At 41.6% G+C, this 20,682-nt stretch overlaps 1 protein-coding gene across 3 annotated transcripts in view; it reads right to left on the reverse strand.

Moving 5' to 3' along the window:
* DGUOK (deoxyguanosine kinase) overlaps positions 1-20,682 on the reverse strand; it is a 36,012-nt gene that overhangs the window by 13,808 nt on the left and 1,522 nt on the right. For 2 of the 3 annotated variants that reach the window (XM_004369191.2, XM_004369190.2), the window contains exon 2: positions 11,004-11,116. The exons of the other annotated variant lie outside the window; for it this stretch is intronic. In XM_004369191.2, coding sequence (XP_004369248.1) covers positions 11,004-11,116 — 113 coding nt within the window. The remainder of the gene's footprint in view (positions 1-11,003; positions 11,117-20,682) is intronic. 3 annotated transcript variants of the gene reach the window in all.

Raw genomic sequence — 20,682 nt, forward strand, 5'->3', positions numbered from 1 at the left:
TGTACTCAGGGAACTTCTTAGCTTTGGTTTAGTCTAGTTGTGCTGACTTCCCCTGTACTGTGTGCGGTCCTTCCCTTCACCTAAGATAATTCTTATCTACCATCTAGTTAGTAAATAACCCTCTCACTCCCTCCCCACCCTCGTAACCATCAAAAAATGTTTTGTTCTGTGCTTAACCTTTTCTTGAGTTCTTATAACAGTGGTCTTATACAAGATTTGTCCGTGACTGACTAAATTCACTCAGCATATTGAGTTCTAGCTTCCTCCATGTTATGTTTCACGGCTTCATCGTTGCTCTTTATCGTTGCGTAGTATTTCAATTGTGTGGATATACCATAATTTGTTTATCCATTCGTCTGCTGATGGGCACCTAGGTTGTTTCCATCTTTTTGCTATTGTGAACAGTGCTGCGTTGAACATGGGTGTGCATATATCTATTTATGCGACGACTCTTATTTCTCTAGGATATATTCCGAGGAGTGGGATAGCTAGATCGTATGGTACTTCTAGCTTTTTAAGGAAGTGCCAAATCGATTTCCGAAGTGGTTGTACCATTTTACATTCCCACCAACAGCATATAAGTGTTCCAGTCTCTCCATAACCTCTCCAGCATCTATTATTTGTGTTTCTTGGATTAATGTTAGCCTTGTTGGGGTGAGATGATATCTCATTGCAGTTCTGATCAGCATTTCTCTAATGGCTAATGATGTTGAGCATTTCTTCATGTGTCTGTTAGCCACCTGAATATTTTCTTTGGCAAAGTGCCTCTTCATATCCTTTCCCCATTTTTTAACTGGGTTATTTGTCTTTTTGTTGAGGTTTTGCAGTATCTTGTAGATTTTAGAGATTAGATGCTGATTGGATCTGTCATAGCCAAAATTTTTTTCCCAGTCTGTAGGCTGTCTTTTTACTCTTTTGGTGAAGTCTTTTGATGAGCATTAAGTGTTTGATTTTCAGGAGCTCCCATTTCTTTACGTCTCTCTTCTGGTGCTTGTGCACTGTTACTTATAGTTCATATTGTGTTTATGCCATGTATTAGGGCTCCTAGCATTGTCCCTATTTTTTCTTCCATGATCTTTATCATTTTTGATTTCATATTTAAGTCTTTGATCCACTGTTAGTTTTTCTGCATGGTGTGAGGTATGGGTCTTGTTTCAGTTTTTTGCAGATGGACATCCAGTTATGCCAGCACCATTTGTTAAAGACATGGTCTTTTCCCCAATTAACAGACTTTGGGCCTTTATCAAAAATCAGCCGCTCATAGGTGGATGAATTTATGTCTAGATTCTCAATTCTGTTCCATTGGTCTATGTATCTGTTGTTGTACCAGTACCAGGCTGTTTTGACTACCGTGGTGGTATAATAGGTTCTAAAATCAGGTAGTGTGAGGCCTCCTGCTTTGCTCTTCTTCTTGAGTAATTAATGCTTTACTTATTCGGGGCCTCTTCCATTTCCATATGAAGTTGGTGACTTGTTTCTGTATCTCATTAAAAAATGCCGATGGAATTTGGATCAGGATTGCATTGTATTTGTAGATCACTATGGGTAGACTTGACATCTTCACTATGTTGAGTCTACCTATCCACGAGCAAGGTATGTTCTTCCAATTATGCAGGTCTCTCTTGGTTTTTTGCAGTAGGGTCTTGTAGTTTTCTGTGTACAGATCTTTTATGTCTCTGGTTAGATTTACTCCTAAGTATTTTATCTCCTTGGGAGCTATTGTAAATAGTATTGAGTTAGTGATTTCCTCTTCGAGGTTCTCTTTGTTGGTGTAAAGGAATCCAACTGATTTTTGTATGTTTATCTTGTATCCTGAAACTTTGCTGGAATCTTCTATTAGTTCCAGTAGTTTTCTTGTGGATTCTTTGGGGTTTTCTGTGTATAAGGTCATATCAACTGCAAACAGAGATACTCTGACTTCTTCCCTACCAATGTGGATGCCCTTTATTTCTTTTTCTAGCCTAACTGCTCTGGCTAGGACCTCCAGCACAATGTAAGAGTGGTGATAAGGGGCATCCTTGTCTGGTTCCCGTTCTCAAGGGGAATGCTTGCAAAGTCTCTCCATTTAGGATGATGTTTACTGTTGGCTTTGTATAAATGCCCTTAATTATACTGAGGAATTTCCCTTCTATTCCTGTTTTGTTGAGAGTGTTCATCATGAATGGGTGTTGGACTTTGTCAAATGCCTTTTCTACATCAATTGATAAGATCATGTGGTTCTTGTCCTTTATTTATGTGATGGATTACAGTGATTTTTTTTTCTAATGTTGAACCACCCCTGCACACCTGGTATAAACTCCACTTGATCATGATGAAATTTTTTTTTTTATATATGTTGCTGAATTCTATTGGCTAGAATTCTGTTGAGAATTTTTGCGTCAATGTTCATGAGGGATATTGGTCTGTAATTTTCTTTTTTTGTGGTGTCTTTACCTGGTTTTGATGTCAGGGTTATGCTGGCGTCACAGAATGAGCTGGGGAGTACTCCATCCTTTTCTATGCTATGAAATACCTTTAGTAGTAGTGGTGTTAACTCTTTTCTGAAAGATTGGTAGAGTTCTCCAGTGAAGCCATCTGGGCCATGGCTTTTTTTGGGGGGGAGTTTTTTAATTATCTTTTCAATCTCTTCTTTCGTTATGGGTTTATTTAGCTGTTCTACCTCTGTTCATGTTAGTTTAGGTAGATAGTGAGTTTCTAGAAATTTGTCCATTTCTTTTAGGTTTTCAAATTTGTTACAGTACAACTTTTCATAGTATTCTGTTATGATTCTTTTAATTTCAGTTGGGTCTGTTGTGATAGTACCCATCTCATTTCTTATACGGGTTATCTGCTTCCTCTCCTGTTTTTCTTTTGTCAGTTTGGCCAATGGTTTATCAATTTTGTTGATCTTTTCAAAGAACCAGCTTCTGGTCTTGTTAACTCTTTCAATTGTTTTTCTATTCTCTATTTCATTTAATTCTGCTCTAATTCTTATTATTTCTTCTGGCGTCTGAGGGCTTCTTTTGCTGCTCTCTACTTGTTCCAGTTGTAGGGTTAATGTTTTGACTACGACCCTTTCTTCTTTTTGGATGTGTGCATTTATTGCTATAAACTGACCTCTGAGCACTGGTTTTGGTATGTCCCAAAGGTTCTGGTAGGATGCGTTTTCATTCTCGTTTGATTCTATGAATTTCTTTATTCCATCCTTAATTTCTTCTATAACTGAGTAGTTTTTTAGCAAGGTACTGTTCAGTTTCCATGTGTTTGATTTTTTTCCTTGCTTTATCGGTTGTTGATTTCTACTTTATGGCTTTATGGTCACAAAAGATGCTTTGTAATATTTCGATGCCTTGGATTTTGTTAAGGCTTGCTTTATGGTCTAATATGTGGTCTGTTCTGGAGAACGTTCCATGTGCGTTGGAAAAGAAAGTATACTTGGCTGCTGCTGGGTGGCGTGTTCAGTATATGTCTATGAGATCAAGTTGGTTGACTGTAGCATTTAGATTTTCTGGTCTTTGTTGAACTTCTTTCTGAATGTTCTGTCCTTCACCGAAAGTAGTGTGCTGAAGTCTCCTACTACTATTGCGGAGCTGTCTCTCTCTCTTTTCAGTGCTGTTAGACTTTATGTACTTTGGAGCCCTGTTGTTGGGTGTGTAAATATTTATTATAATTATGTCCTCTTGGTTTATTGACCCTATGATCATTAAATAGTGTCCTTCCTTATCCTTTATGGTGGATTTTACTTTAAAGTCTATTTTGTCAGAGATTAATATCGCCACTCCTGCTCTGTTTTGAGTGTTGTTTGCTTGATGTATTTTTTTCCATCCTTTGAGTTTTAGTTTGTTTCTGTCTTTAAGGCGTGTCTCTTATAGGCAGCATATAGACAGGTCGTATTTTTTTTATCCAATCTGCCACTCTGTCTCTTTATTGGTGCATTTAGTCCGTTTAGATTCAGTGTAATTATTCACAGGAAGGAGTTTAGTGCTCTCATTTTGATGTCTTTTTTTGTGTGTTGTTCACAGTTTCTTTGTTTCACTTAATTGTCTGTGCTGAGTCATTTTTCTTTATGTATTTTCTTTTTATCTTTTTCATTTTTGATTTCGTGTTTGCTGAGTCTTGATATTTTTCTAGTTTTTTTTTTTTATTTTGACTTGAGGATTATTAATTTCCTTTGTGGTTACCTTAGTATTTACCCCTATTTCTAAGTTTATACCAGTCTTTTATTTCTTTATATGGCCTTGACTTCCTCTCCATATGCAAAGTCTATGTCTACCTTTTTTAAGTCCTTCTTTTTTGTTTTAATGTTGTCATCTTTTACATATTGACATTCCCTATTTTCAGTGTTTTAGCTTTGATTTACTTTTGTGTCTTCCCTATCTGGTTGATATCTGGTTGCTCTGTCCTGTGTTCTAGTCTTGGGTTGTTATCTGATGTTATTGACTTTCTAACCAGAGGACTCCCTTTAGTATTTCTTGTAATTTTGGTTTGGTTTTGCAAATTCCCTAAACTTCTGTTTATCTGGAAATGCCCTAATTTCATCATCATATTTGAGAGACAGTTTTGCCGGATATATAACTCTTGGCTGGCAATTTTTTTCCTTCAAGGCTTTATATATGTCATCCCATTGCCTTCCTGCCTGCATGGTTTCTGCTGAGTAGTCTAAGCTTATTCTTATTGCCTCTCCTTTGTAGATGACTTTTCGTTTATCCCTAGCTGCTCTTAAAATTCTCTCTTCATCTTTGGTTTGGGCAAGTTTGATTATGTCTTGGTGACTTTCTTTTGGGATCTACCTTATGTCGGGTTTGATGAGCATCTTGGATAGGTACCTTGTCATCTTTCAGGATATCAGGGAAGTTTTATGCCAACAAATCTTCCACAATTCTCTCTGTATTTTCTGTTATCCGCCCTGTTCTGGTACTCCAGTCACTCGGAGGTTATTCCTCTTGATAGAGTCCCACATAATTCTTAGGGTTTCTTCATTTTTTTTAATCCTTTAATCAGATTTTTCCTCAAATGAGTTGGTGTCATAGTGCTGTATCTTCAATCTCACTAATTCTGACTTCCACTGCCTCAATTCTGCTCCTATGACTTTCTATTGAGTTGTCTAATTTTGAAATTTTACTGTTAATCTTCTGTATTTCTGATTGCTGTCTCTCTATGGATTCTTGCAGCCTGTTAAATTTGCCATTATGCTCTTCTCTAGTCTTTTTAATTTCCTCTATTGCGTGTTCTGCATTTTGCTTAATTTCCTTCCTAATTTCTTGAAGAGTTCTGTATATTAATCTTGTGTATTCTGCTTCTGGTAATTCCAAGAAATTTTCCTCCTCTGGAAAATTTCTTGATTCTTTATTTTGGGAGCTTGCTGAAGCCATCATGGATTGCCTCTTTATGTGATTTGATATTGACTTTTGTCTCTGAGCCGTCAATAAGTTATTACATTTATTTATGTTTGCTTACTGTGTCCTAGCTTCTTGTTTTGTTTTGACATGCCCAAATAGGCTGCTCATATAAGCTAGTTTGATTATTGGCACCTTTGAAGCTCTAATGTTCTGTCACCAGGTGGGCAGATCTATTACTAAGTATGTGAGCAAAGGAGTCCGCCCACTCTTCCTGTATGGATTCAGCTCAGGTGCCCAGGTAGATAGCCACCAAATGTGTGGCGTAGGCACAGGCATCTGGCTGAAGGAGAGGGACACACTCTGAGCAAGGCAGGGGGTTGATGGCCGCCCGAGTGTCCAGGAGGACGGCATGTCCCTGTTCCCTAGAGCACGCAGGCGGGCGGGTTTTGCAGCCAGACTATGAGCACCTAATGCTGTTGGCTGGAAGGACTGGGGGGGCACCTCTTATTCATGGGTCCCTATCGCAGGTGGCTGGGTGGCGTGGGTGGAACCGTCAGTCCTCAGGCCCCTGATGAGGGTAGGTGAAGACCCTGCTTAATGGGGCAGAGCCATGTTAAATGTCAAGAACCTGCCACTTCACAGCTGAAACAGCTGAAGTTAGGGTTCCAGTATATACGCTGTCATACAGTGGTAATGAGGGCCTACGCTGTTCAGATGGGCCCACACAAGTCTATGCAGGGGGAAAGGTACCCAAAGTCCGTGGATCCCTTATGCTTGTGCCTAGGCAAAGGAGCTGTGCCTACCCTGGGTTCTTGGCTTAGGGGAGCTGGCAGTTTATTTTTTCTGTTTGTTAATTTGTTCACTCTCCAAGGCCGGGAGAATGGCTCTGGCCATGTGAGGGATCCTACTTCTGGATCAGGGGGCTGGGCAATTACTGAAGCTGGTCCAGGACCCAATGCAGAGCAGGGAGCAGGGAGGTAAATGGGAGAGCAGTTTTTCCCTAAGGGGGGTGTTTTTGATCCATACGGTAGGCCATACACAATTACTTATCTTTCCCCGGATCGAGGGCTGCTTCTTACTGGTTCTGGGTGGGCGTGTAGACTCTCTGGTGCTGGGTCTCTCCTGGTGCGGAAAACGCGCCTCCCGAGCACTGCTGCTTGCCCGCCTCACTGCTCACCCTTGAGCTGATCAGGCCCGAAGGGCTCAGGCTCTCACCAGGTCAGGTCTGGCAACTCCACGCTGCTTCCGAGCCATCTCTCCCTCCCTCTGCCACTCAGTCTGGTTCCTCAACTCTGCCTTTGATGTTCAGGGCTCCCAGACTGCCACAGATAATCGAATCACTTGTTTTCTCGGGTCTTTGTTGTAAGAGGGTTCACCAGAAGCATCTGACTACTCAGCCATCTTGGCCCTGCCTCCGTTAGGGCATTTTTCTTTCTTTTTTATTCCTTTCCTCCAGAAAGACACATCAAGATGTAATGTCAGTTGTATTCCAGCTTGCAGCAATTAATACAATTTTGTATCAAATAACTTTCCAAACAGGCACCAAAATGATTTCCTGTAACTTCAAAGTACCCCTAGCTCAGACAAAACTATCTAATCAAGGAAACGATTTTCCTTCCTTACTAATAAGAGCCTAGCACGGAGAGGGAAAGTACCACCCCAACAACAAAGGAGATGTGCAGAGGAAGACCACTCACCCATAAGGAGAGAGTCTTTTCTCCTCAAATCTCACTATTCCTCGTTGAAAATCACTGTGCTAATAGGACTATGTGGTCTCTCTAGCTATGTAGACAGAAAAAAAAGTTTAAAACCATGGTACAATAGGAGTTCTAGTCAGAGGGAACTGATTAGATGGAAATTAGCTAAAATCAAAGAAAAAATTAAGGAAAATCTCTCAGATGTGAGACATTCCATCAGAAAAGTTCACTGAGTGTCAGAAAAAAATTTATATATGTTTACATATAGAGCAGTTCACACAGAGAGAGAGACAGCTGGACAGAGGTGCTTACAACAAGATCTACCCTCACAAAATGTCAACAGTTCATTCAAACAGACAAATAAAACACCCTATCAAGGGGGAGAAACATGAATTAGTTACAAATAAAAAAGGATCAGAACCACAGAACACTTCTCTACAAAAGAAACTACGTTTCACATTCCAGAGCAAAGGAAAAGTCTTTTTAGACAAGCAGTTACTCAGGAATTATACCACCCATGCTCTTTCTAAAAAAAATTTCTCTAGAATGTATTCCAGCCAAATGAAAAATGGATCAAAATAAAGAATTAAGAAGAAGAGTGTGGTAATGAGAAAACAGGGGTTAGCGGTAAGCCAGTAGAAGACAGTTAAGTATAAAGCATCTATTGTTAATGTGGTTATGAAGCTTAATGCCAATTTAAGAATTATTGTTAAAAGAGAAACTTCATAATATAAAAAATTCTGGATCTAAAATTTCAAATTACTTGAATACATCTGATGGGTAGGGTCTGGAGAAAAAGGTAGCAATAGAGTAATAGAGTTGTTTTTTATTTTTTTTCCACAGAGTCTCCATTTACACTGATTAAAAAGCACAACCAGTTGCTGATGAGTTGACCTGACTCATGGTGACCCCATGTGTATCAGAGTAGAACAGTGTTCCATATGCTCTTCAGTGGCTGATTTTTTGGAAATAGATTGCCAGGCCTTTATTCTGAGGCATCTGTGCATGGACTCAAACCTCCAACCTTACAGTTAGCAGCTAAGCACCTTAATCATTTGCATCACCCAGGGACTCCAATTAACACTGACAGATAAACACATATGTTTTTATGTAAATGTCACCACTGGTAGAATACAACTATAAATGATTGAAGGGGGAAATGGAAGACGATTTGCAAATACAGCAAAAGGAAAAAAAAGAAATCACAATAGAAAGAACAAGATAAAGCAGCAGGCATAAACTAAATATAATAAAGGAGTAAAATTCCCATGAAAGGAAAACCCTTAGGTTGGGTAAAAAACTAAAAACCTTGTTCATAAAGAAACACTTAAAACAAAATGACAGACTGGTTGAAAACAAAGAAACTGGCAAAATCCACCAGGTAGATGGAAATAAAAAGCAGATGTGGCAATATCGTATCCAGAAAAAAGAACATTAACTGTTACAAGAAGCTACAATATACTAAAGACTCCATGAAGAACTCCTCAACCTTTTTACATGGAATACTTTGTTGATATTGTTAAAAGCTCTTTGCTGTCCTTGGATTCCAACTCCTAGTGACCCAATGTGACAGAGTAGAACTGCCCCATAGGGTTTTCTAGGCTGTAATCTTTAGCATTAAAATATGTAAATATATAGCAAAGTCAATTAAAAATACAAGGAGAAACTGATAAAACACAATGAAAGCACAAAACTTTAACACACTTCTCTCAGAATTTAATGGAGAAGACAGATCCCAAAAATGAGAGCTCGGAGGATAAGAATTCTAAATCTTTTTTCTCCCCCCAACAAATCTGAAACTCAGATACATCTTACATTTAATGGTTATTAAATTAAACTCAACAGACATTTTAATTATTCTTTAGAAGTGTTATTAAATTGATTCTATGTCTTACAATCAATGACATACTAAAAAAAAAAACCCAAAAACCGTTGCTGACTCACTCACAGCAACCCTATAGGGCAAAGTAGAAATGTCCCATAGGGTTTCCAAGGCTGTCATCTTTCTGAGAAAGCGGGCTGCCACATCTTTCTTGCATGGAGCGGCTGGTGGGTTCAAACTGCCAACCTTCAGATTAGCAGCCGAGCAACCAGGGCTCCTTATGTTTTACATATTTTTGTAAAAAATGTGTATATATAACTTTTTCCTTCTCTGTAGAAAAAAGTCTTAAGGATATAAATGTTAACGTTTATCTCTGGATAATGGAACTGCAGAAGTACTAATTACCTAGTTCTATGTAACAAATTATGCCAAAATTCAGTGTCTTAAAAAATATTGATTATCTGTTATTTTCTGTGGGGAAGGAATTTCGGGAGTGGCTTAGCTGGGTGGTTCTGGCTCAGGGTTTCTCATGAAGTTGCAGTCAAAATGTTGGCTGAGCCTACAGTCATTTGAAGGCTTGACTGGGGCTGGAGGATCTGCTTCCAAGAAGACTTTGCCTGTAGCTGCTGGCAGGAGGCTCTGGTTCCTTGCTGTGTGGGCCTCTTTACAGGATTTCATTGAAGTCCTCATGACATGGTGGCTGGCTTCCCCCAAAGAGGGTAATACAAGAAACAGAGCAAAAGGGAAGCTACAATGCCTTTTATGACCTACCCTAGAAGTCACACTTTGCTACTTCCACTACATTTTATTCATTGGAAGCAAGTCACTAAATCCAATCCACACTCAAGGGGAGGGGAGTTAAGTTCTCCCTCTTGAAGGGAGAGGTTATCAAACAACCTGTGGACACATTTTTAAACTGCCACAACAGGTGATGTGTGGTATACTGAGAAAAAAAGGATGCAATTTATTTTTTTATGGGAAAGTTAATTTCACAAACACACAGGCACACACATTCATATAAAGAGACAACTTAAAAAAGAAAATCCCTCAATAAGCATGATGTACCTGCCAAAAAATGCCACACAATTCTGGGTAGGAATAACAACAAGTTCTATGATGCTCTCTACCATTTAGACCATATTCAAAATGTCCGGCTGAGTGATGAGCACCACTCTTAGTAAACTCTAAGTGGGAAACCAACAAACTGAAGCTATTATCTAGACAAAGTTACTTCAGAATGAGGAATAGTCTGTGGGAAAATGGAAGTGTTTGGCTTGAAAGAAAGAAGACCTGAGGGGGAGAGGAAGCAGACAAATCATTGCCTTCAACCATAGGAAGAATGAGTGTGTGGAAAAGTTAAAAGAATTAAGAGGCAGAATTTGAACCAATGAGTCAGAGTTACAGGGACGCAATATGATTCAACACAAAGAACTTTCTAATAACCAGAGTTGTTAAAAACCAGAATGAGCCACTCAGTGAATGTTCCAGGTGGGCGGCAGGAGGAGCTCATGGAGTCTGAGGCCCGGTGCTGCCACCCCCTCAGCTACCTCTAAGGTTCACGTCAGTCCTTCCCTGCTCACACTGCTGTGGCTGGTGTTAAAACCAACCCTACGGCCTTTCCCCAAGCAGCAGACCTGACACCAGGGCCTAACGCACAAGGTCTAAGCAAAATGCACAGTGCCTGGCATAGCGTCTGGCAGAGTAGGTGCTTCATAAATATCAACTATTATTTCTGCATTGACTCAAGGTGTGCCAGGATCCTCTCTAAGGTCCCTCCCAATTTCTAAGAGCTTATAAATCAGTTAAAATCACTATAACTAACAATTAATCCTGATGGTCACCTTCAGTAATAATAACATAAATACTTAAGGGTAGGAATGGCAAAATTAATCTTCAAAGCTAGGATGGTTGGACATGCTTTGGAAAACCACAAAAAACAGAGGGAGTCACTTACTTACACAGACATATAAAAACCACAAAAAACAAAACAAAACATATCCAAACAAGCCATATCCTCTCTGGTGTATGTGGCCTATTTTCTGGAATGGAGCTATTTTAAAAAGGAGACTCACATGGGGCTACTTCACCTACTCAGAGCAAATTAAATTATTCTAGTTAATTTACCCACCCACGCCTGCCAACTACCCACCACAGCTGAAAACTTACTTTTTGAGTGCCAGCAGCCTGGACATCCTGCCATGTTGCTACAGGTTCTGTAGCTATGTGCCACTCTGGGTAAGTTTTCGTGAGTAACTTCACAAAGGTGGACTTGCCCACAGCTGCAATGCAAACAGCATGTATTGGGAGGCTTCCCAAGTCAGGGTTGAAGAAGACTGCTGCTAAACTCTGCCACAAACGCCCAACCCAAGGGAAAAAGTAGCAGTTTTTTCAATTTCAAAACTCAGCAGCCATACCATTGTCAGAGAGATGGTGGGTCAGGCCATGCTAACCAGAGCCACCATAATGAATACAGGCAACAGGGAGGAAAAATACCCTTACAGCTAGATTTGCAACGTTAATGTCCCAGTCCTCTAGAAGCGAACAGTATTTCATAACAGTTAAAAATGTAAGAGAACTGTCAAAAGTAGATGAAATCAACAACATAAATTGTAAAGCTGGAGTCGCAGTTCTATTTGCTTGGTGACAGTCTAAAAATTCCAAGTTTTTCAAGATCAAAAACAAAGATCATGACCCTTGTTTATTCAGTAAGTCACAAATATTCACAGAGTGCTTACTATGTACTTGGGACCGTGTCAGGCACTGGTGTACAATGGTAAACAAGACACATGGCAGACTGTGCCCTCACGGAGCTAGCAAGGGGAGATACGTACTAAACAAACACACAACTAATAAACTGTGTTAAGTGCTACCAAAACCCGCTGCCCTGGGGTCGATTCCGACCCATAGTGACCCTACAGGTCAGAGCAGAACTGCCCCACAGGGCTTCCATGGAGTACCTGGTGGATTCCAACTGCTGACCTTTTGGTTAGCAGCCGTAGCTCTTAACCGCTATGCCACCAGGGTTTCCGTTAAGTGCTAAGGAAAGAAAAATACAGGGTGACCCCAATAGCCCTCTGGAGGTCAGAGGAGGCCCCTCTGAAAAAATGACGCCTGAGGTAAGATGAGGCATCAGCCAGGGCAGAGGTGAGGAAGGGTAATCCAAGCAGAGGGAGTAGCATGAACTACGGCTTGGAAGAGAGAAAAAATGTGGTGCACCACAAGACAGAAGAGAAGTCTGAGGCCGTAAACGGTGGCCAGTACGCTGCAGCGTGGCTGAGTGGGGGAGAAGCACCGCTCACGATGAGTGTGGAGAGGCAGGCAGGGGCCAGGTCACACAAGGCCTTGCAGCCAGGCTAAGTGGTTTGAATTCTATTCTAGGAGCAATGGAGGTCAGTGATGAATTTTAAGCAGGCGAATGACAAGATTCCATCTCACTTTAAAAAGATCACTCTGCCAGCTGTGTAAAAATGAACAGAAGTGGGAGTAGGCACACCAGTTAGAACATAACATGTAGCTTGGACCAGGGTGATGGCAGAGATGGAAAGAGGCAGTGGGTGCTTTGAGAAATATTTTCGAGATGAAATCACTTAGGACAGTACTACAACATTCGAGTAATCTTTTCCCATTTATACCAACGTCTGGGCCGTACCTGTCCTAGGCTCCAGAGCCATCATCCAAGGGCCCTCCAGAAATCTCCACTTGGACATCACACAATCACCTCAAAGTCAATGTATTTCCTACATGAACTCATCATCTTCCTCGTTAGACTGAGTTTCCTCATGTATCCCAACCTTTGGGTGTGGCAGCATTATCCACTCACTGTTTACGTCAGAACTTTTCCTCACCTGTCAAACCCAAGTGGTCACCAAGTCCTTTTGTATCTATTTTCTAAAACTCCCCATCCGTCCTTTTCTCCACCTCCTCAAGATCAGGCTCTCATCTTCCCTTGCCTCTCTGAATTCGGCCTTGCCCTCTTCGATCCATTATCCACACTGCAGCTACACTAAACACAAAATAAGACTGCTTAAACCCTTTGACAGCTCCCTGTTGCCTTCATGACAAAACACAAACCCTTTAGTGTAGTCCATGAGATATGTCAAGATCTAGTCCCTGCATCCACTTCTCTGGCCTCAGCTTTCCTTTAGGCATCCTGTGCTCCTGCTGGACCAAACAACCTGCAACTCCAGTCATGCCATGTCCTCCCCTGCAATGTGACTGTGAATAAGCTCTTCCCATTTCCTGGAGCACCACCTGGTTAACTCCTACTCAAACTTCAAGATTTTGCTCGGATGTACCTCCTGTGGGAAGCGTCTCCAGATCCTGACACCTGGATTAGATAATCTTGCTTTGGTCTTGGCCTGGCATTCAGGGTTAGACTCCATTACAGCAGTTTGAACAGTGTTTCCCCAGGGAGAAGAGGGGGCTTCTCCAGGGCAGGAGCCAACATCCAGCCTAATGACCAGACTAAATGAACAGAACACATTATTTTCTGTTCCTTCGGAAACCCACATTTGTAAAACTCACAAAAATGTACTTTGTGTGTTTAGAAATTATAACAACATTTATATACTGAAATGGAAGGCTCATTCGTCTCTGAGGTAGTCTTTCTCAAGTGAGTTCCAATCTCAGGAAGACCCCAAATGGAACCAAGAAAAAGAAGGGGGGCACCCTCCAGCTGATTCTATCAGCCAGTCATGGTTACTGCCTGAGAGCAAAGAGATGTCTCAGCACACCAGCCCACACATCTAATACGTGACATTTATTACACACCACTCCAACCCCTCACTGAATACACAGGGTAAGAACAACATGAATTTGTGCATTCTGTACAATCATACTCATCATCTCTCAGTCCCCACCTCCACCCGACTCATGTGTGCCTTTTCACATCTGCTCAGCCTCTGCTTTTCCCACACTTAATATACAAATGCTCTTCTGGGCTGTCTAAATCCTTTCCCCCTACCAAGTGTAAGGTCCCATCTCCACTATGAAGGTCAGGACTTGTCTAGCTCACACTAAAGTCCTACTACACTGGTCAGTTGAATCAACCAAGAAATATTTATCAACTGGTTATTATATGTTTAGCATTTAGTTATTTTATGATTGTTTCATGGATATCAGTTTTGGTTTCCTAGGAGCACACATTTGAAAAGTATGGTTCAAGTGATCTTGATGAGACTTACATTGGAGACTGCTATCTTGAACAATCTGATAAAAATCAACAGAGGAAGTTATATTCCAGATCCATATACCAGACTACTAAACCAGACCCTCTGGGCTTGTTACGGAGCACCTAACAGAGTGGCAGGGAGCTACAAATTGGTTGAGTTTGTGTATTTTCAGATACTTGCCTGCCCTGAGTAGCCCCTAGTTTAAACTACTTGGCTCAGTTGGTTAATACTTAGATTGCAGGTTGATGAATAAGTTTAACACATGCGTCTGCCTATAGGCTGAAAAGCTATTTTAATTAATACAAAAAGATGAAGGCAATTGACCTGTTAGACAGGTCAGACTGACTGATTGTTAGAATTACTTACATTTTTTTAAAGTTAAAGACAATTATTCAAAAAACTGTAGATGGAAAGGAGGGGATCTGAGGGTTGGAGAGCGCCAAGTTCATCTCTGAGATCAGATACTCTTAGTTCATCCAAGGGCTGGCAGGGCGCTGAGAAACCAACTCATGCCATTTCAACAGAAAGTGCCTGAATGCCAACAGATTAGACGTAATGGGAAACATATACTTTCAATTCCTGGAACATGCACATCTGATATGCAGGGCAACACCCCTACCTTGCACCCTACCTCCCATTCCAAGACTTCTGGAAAGCCGGTTTAGTAATCAGAAGCCTGTATCAGCACAGAATCAGTGCAAATGGCATGGAAGGTCTAGGGCTATGTCATCCATGCTACTGTAGGCATGAAGAGTCTGGGTCATTCCCCGCAGGGCAGTATTTCTTCAGCTACATTCCACTGGAACTCAGCTGCGCCAGGTACTATCCGCAGCTGTGGAAGAGTTATTTAAAAAAATGATTCAAAGTTATATATTTATCATCATTAAAACCAGACACAGCATAACTTTTTTAGTACTACGATACCTAATTACAAGAGTTTTCATCCTGCTTACGTTTTGGCTGTTTTTTTGACAAACTTTGAAAACTGTTCACAGGGGCTCCACAGGAGTGGTGTTTGGTTCCCCAATGCTACAAAGGCCTCTTCCTAGTGACCAGACACTGTGTCCACCCAAAGCCTCTCTCCTTCAGATATCACTGAACAAACTGACAAAGTTCTCCCCTTTTTTGGTCTCTTTGCAGAGTACCATCCTTTTATGGTACCATTATCTCAGATTTATTACAATTTAGTTAGATCCCAGCTTAGTTGTTATCTTTCAATATGCTTTTAATGTCATCCAATTTTGGAGGTATCAAGACTCAGAAGCAGCGTATTTACAAACCTTCCCCTTGGCCATGACTGTCATTTGTTATATGTGCCATGACTTGAAAAAGGGTAGGGGGCACTTTCTTGGAGTGTATTACTTCAACATGTTAGTTGTGTTAGAGCCAGGCCTGTCATTCTACAAGGTGGGCAAAGGGTTCAGGTGTTAATGTTCATCTTCTTCTATGTCATGGTTTTCCCTCCCATAATTTTTTTTCATAAACTACGATGCCTGCTATAGCTACATTATGCTAAAATTCAGTAGGTAAGGTAGTATCTGATGTAACATGCAAAATAATGTATTCTATTATTTCAAATTTAATACAGTCATATTTCATGAGACTCTCTTAAATATTTTATCACCTCCAGGCATTTTCTTCTACTGAACACAGGGAAAACTTCTACAACTAAAATCCTTTACCAAAAATCAAACAAACACAGTAAATATAAGCTTCTCTAGAGAACCCAGCCTAAGACACTGTGTTTACCAAAAAAAGAAAAAAAAAGTTCCTCACAGCTTCCCGAGTAAGCTTCTATTCGGCACTCAAGGCCCTCCCTGATCTGGGCTACCCCCTTCCCCCACTTTTCCCGCCAGATGATTCATCCTTCCATTGCTGCATTCTCTGTGAAGCCTGCTTGAGTTCTCTCAGCTCTACTCCACGCCTAGCAGAGCATTCCTAAAAACCAAACCTGTTGCCGTCAAGTCAATTCCAACTCATAGCGGCCCTATAGGACGGAGTAGAACTGCCCCATAGGGTTTCCAAGGAGTAGCTGGTGGATTTGAACTGCCAATCTTTTGGATAGCAGCGGTCCTCTTAGCCACTGTACCACCAGAGCTCCCTAAGCAGAATTAATTACTGCCTACTTGAGTTTACCAACGTCTATACCTGAATTTATCACATAATAATTCCGTATTTGTTTACTCATCACCTCCCCAGCTAGACTGGGAGCTCACTTTCTGAAGTCACAGACTGAGACTTAGTCCTCTTGCATCCTGGGTAGCCAGGTACCAAGAATGGAGGTGAATATAAAAACCCAAGAAAAGGTTTACACACAGAAGAAAACAATCTTTGATGGTTACAAGAAAGGGGAGGGCTAGGGACAGGAAATCACTAACTAGATTGTTTTCCCACTGCCTTCGAGTTGATTCCAACTCATTAGAGCCCTGGGGCACAGTGGTTAAATGTTCAGCAGCTAACCAAAAGGTCGGCAGTTCATATCCACTAGCTGCTCCTTGGAAACCCTATGGGGCAGTTCTACTGTCCTACAGGGTCTCTGACTCAGAACTAGATAGTAGACAGGTGTTAACTGTGGTGAAGGTAACGACAACACACAACATAGGCAGTCAGCACAGCTTGCGCGAGGCCAAGTCATACAAGCTTCCTAGACACATTCGAACACCTGGAGGGACTGAGTTACTGGGGCTTCGGGCTGGGGACCATCGTCTTGGGGGACATCTAGGTCAATTGGCATAACACAGTTCATAAAGAAAATGTTCTACACCCTACTTTGGTGAGTAGTATTTGGGGTCTTAAAAGCTTGTGAGTGGCTATCTATCTACTGTCTGGAGCAAAGGAGAATGAAGAAAACCAAAGACACAAGGAAAATACCAGCCCAAAGGACTAATGGACCACATGAACCACAGCCTCCACCAGCCTGAGCCCAGAAGAACTAGATGGTGCCTGGCTACCACCACCAACCACTCTGACAAGGATCACAATAGAGGGTCCCAGACAGAGTGGGAGGAACATGTAGCACAAAATTCAAATTCACAAAAAAGACCAGACTTACTGGTCTGACAGAGACTAGAGGAACCCCTGACACTACAGCCCCCGGATACCCTGCTAACTCAGAACTGAAGCCACTCCAGAAATCCATCTTTCAGCCAAAGATTAGACAGGCCTACACAGCAAACAATAACACATGTGAGGAACGTGCTTCTTAGTTAAACCAAGTATAGGAGACCAACTGGGCAACACCAGCCAAAAACAAAGACAAGAAGGCAGGAAGGGACAGGAAAACGGGACGAATGGACAAGTGTAACCCAGGGTGTAAACGGAAAGGGAGAGAGTGCTGACACATTCCAGGGATCGCAACCAATGTCACAAAACAATTTGTGCATAAATTTTTGAATGAGAAACTAATCTGCACTGTTAGATTTTCACCTAAAGCACAATAAAATAAATAATAACCCCTCCCCTGCAACCCCCCAAAATAGAATGGAGGTAGATGGAAGACTTGGGGTGAATCCCAGAAGCAGAGACTCCAATGTTTGGAATAAATAGGTTCTTTTTCCCTCCAGGATTCTCTGCCCCGTTGTTCATACTCAACAAAAGTAGAAAACAAGTATTAGTGATTAAACCACTAAGTCTGAATGCTGGACAGAACAAGTTATTAGAAAAGTCTTTACTGTTCGGAGTCCCGGTGGCACAGTGATTAAGAGCTACAGCTGCTAACCAAAAGGTTGGCAGTTCGAATCCACCAGCTGCTCCTTGGAAACTCTATGAGGCAGTTCTACTCTGTCAGGTAGGGTCGCTATGAATTGGACTTGACAGCAACGGGTTTGGTTTGGTTTTTCTACTGTTTAATGTAGAAGACTCTAGACTGCCAAGTAGAAAACAGTTTCCTCTTCTCTGGCTGGGGCCTAGAGTATACAAAGTGAGGATGGTCTGAGATGACTCATTGACAAGAGTATTTCACACAGAAATCCTTTCTTCAATTTAGGTTTGTAATCATAAAAAACTGGCTTTGGAAGACAATTACATACTTCAGTGATGAATACTCTTAAAAGGTAGGCAAGGTATTTTATTTCTTAGATTTTAAAGGGTTCTGGCTACCCAGCGTTTGACTTCCAATCACACACTGCATATGACTTCATAACTCATGATAGATGAGGTCAGCTACTACTTCACGGTCAAATTTTCCTTATATGCTATCTGCAGGGTAAAATCTCCAGTTTCAGATTAGTAGGATTTAAAACAGTAGGACTATATGAAAAGCCCTTCTAAACATATCTAGTAAACACTCACTGAATGAAGTACAATGGGTTATGCAGGGGGTTAGATGCTGGCAATACGAAGATGAACAGGACACTGAGTAGCTCCAACCGAGGGAAGCTGTTGCAAACAAGCTCAACTGAACTCAAGTGCAGCAACAGCTGTGGGTACAAAGTGTTATGAGAACACAAAGGTGCAGTGACTAACTCTGTCTGGGGAGTCATCAGGGTGTGTGGGGTGATGGTGAGTAGTGGGAGACGAAACTGGAGAGAGCCAGATTAAGGTCCCCTGGTCCACTTCTCATTAGTCACACTTTCCTTATGCAACTGCATTCACTTCCAAGGCTTCAAATGCTACCCCCACGAGTCAACAAGTTCCAAATCTGAATCTCAGCTCCCATCTCTCCCTTGACTCCAGGCACATATTCCAATCTACCTCAGAAATTCTTTATCTGTGTGTCTCACAGGCACCTTATACAAAACATGTTACTTTTAATCTCCCCCAGACTGCCTCTTCCTTTATTTCCATCCTTGGGTTTTAGAGTCAGTATCCAAATTAGAAACCTCACTGTCATCCTCTACTCTTCCTTGTGCCTCATCTCCAAGTGGCCAACAAGTCCTGTCAATCCTATTTCCAAAATCTCTCCCAAACCATCACTTCTCCATCCCTCCACTGCCTGCATCTTTTCTTTTCAACTGCTAGACAGCCACAAATTAGTCTACCTGCTCCAAACTCTGTTCCAATTCATTTATGCATTAAACAAGCTGGATGCAAAGCACTATGGGTACTACAGCAAATAGGACAAAACAAGAACAGGGCTTGCTTTATGGAGCTTTCTTTCTATTCACTCATTCCAGTCAATTTCCTTTTAAAAATGAATCTGCTCATGGCACATACTAGCTACAGGTCTTCAGTAGCCTCCCACTGCCTACAGGATAAACTCCAAACTCCAAGCAAGGTACACAAAGCTCTTCACCATCTGGTCAATCCTACCCTTCCGATCTCTTGTTCTGCCACTCTCTCCCAGGCCCCTTAAATGCCAGGCACATCTAGATACTTCCCTTCTATTAAAACTGCATTTGCCTCTTCAGTCTTCCCCATCTTGGTAAATGTTATTATTTCCTGTGCCTGGAACGCTTTTTCCTCTTCTCTCCCTTGGGAATCTCTACTCCAGGAATGTAGCATTTCCCTGCCCCATCATGGCACTCATCAGATGGTATGAAACTCTGTTAGAAGTCTGCTCCTCCCACTTGGTTGTGAGCTCCTTAAAGGACAGGAGTTGGATCACATTCACTGCTGTGCTCAGCCTGAGAGGGGACTCACTAACTACTTAGTACACCTCTGCTGAATGAGAAAGCACGGAAAAAGCATAGAAATCTGGATAGGTTAGGGAGTAAACGTCAGGAGCAGATGTCAAATTGGGAGAAGGAACCTGACCCTCACCTGATGGCCTGTCCTAAGTATTTACTTTGTAAAATACTGGTGGTGTAATGGTTAAGCATTTGGCTGCTAACCAAGAGGTTGGTGGTTCGAACCCACCCAGTGGCTCCACAAAGGAGAAAGACCTGGTGATCTGCTTCTGTAAAGACTATAACCAAGAAAACCCTATGGGGCAGTTTGACCGTCACATGGGGTCACTAAGAGTCAAAATCAACTCAACGGCACAAAACAACCTCTCTTCTCAAACTCACTCTTAGCTGATGACCTTGATTCCTATTTCACTGAGAAAACTGACACACTCAAAAGACCTTTCACAAATTCCTATTACACCTACCTGAGTTGGTGCTGATGTATTTTGCCATTCCTCCAGCAATTCTATCCTCTCCAATCCATTATGTTTTCCCCCTCTACTAGACCATTTCCATCAGCTTACAAGCACGCTGTAATTCCTCCCACAAAAAGAGAAGAAAAAACTCTCAACTGCTCTTCCCATTTCAGCTACCACCCCATGTCTCCCCTTTCCAGGAAAACTCTTCCAAATAGTTGTCCTGACCCACTGTCTCCAATTCCTCACCTCCCCATTCTCCTTGAACCTACTCCAACCAGGCTTTCAAGCTTCCCACTCCTAAAAATTGTTCAAGTTCGCAAAGATCTCCAATACTCATCTACTCCACCTGAACACCTTCTTCACTTGGCTTCCTGGATATCTCTTTTGGTTTTCACCTATCTCAGTGGCCATTCCTTCTCAGCCTCCTTTGTTGATCCCTCCCCATCTCCCCAGTCTCCTAACATTTGTATGCCCCAAGGCTCAGTCCTTTCCACAACTTTATGTACCATCTACATTTATTACTCTAGTCCAAGGAGACTCTGAACGCCACTCATATACCCAACTACCTATTCAACATCTCCACTTGGATGTCTAAATAGGCATACAAAACCCTAACATGTCTTAAAACCAAAATCTTGACACACCCCCC

This window comes from Trichechus manatus, unplaced genomic scaffold, assembly GCF_000243295.1.
Source record: "Trichechus manatus latirostris isolate Lorelei unplaced genomic scaffold, TriManLat1.0 scaffold00004, whole genome shotgun sequence".
NCBI lineage: Eukaryota > Metazoa > Chordata > Mammalia > Sirenia > Trichechidae > Trichechus > Trichechus manatus.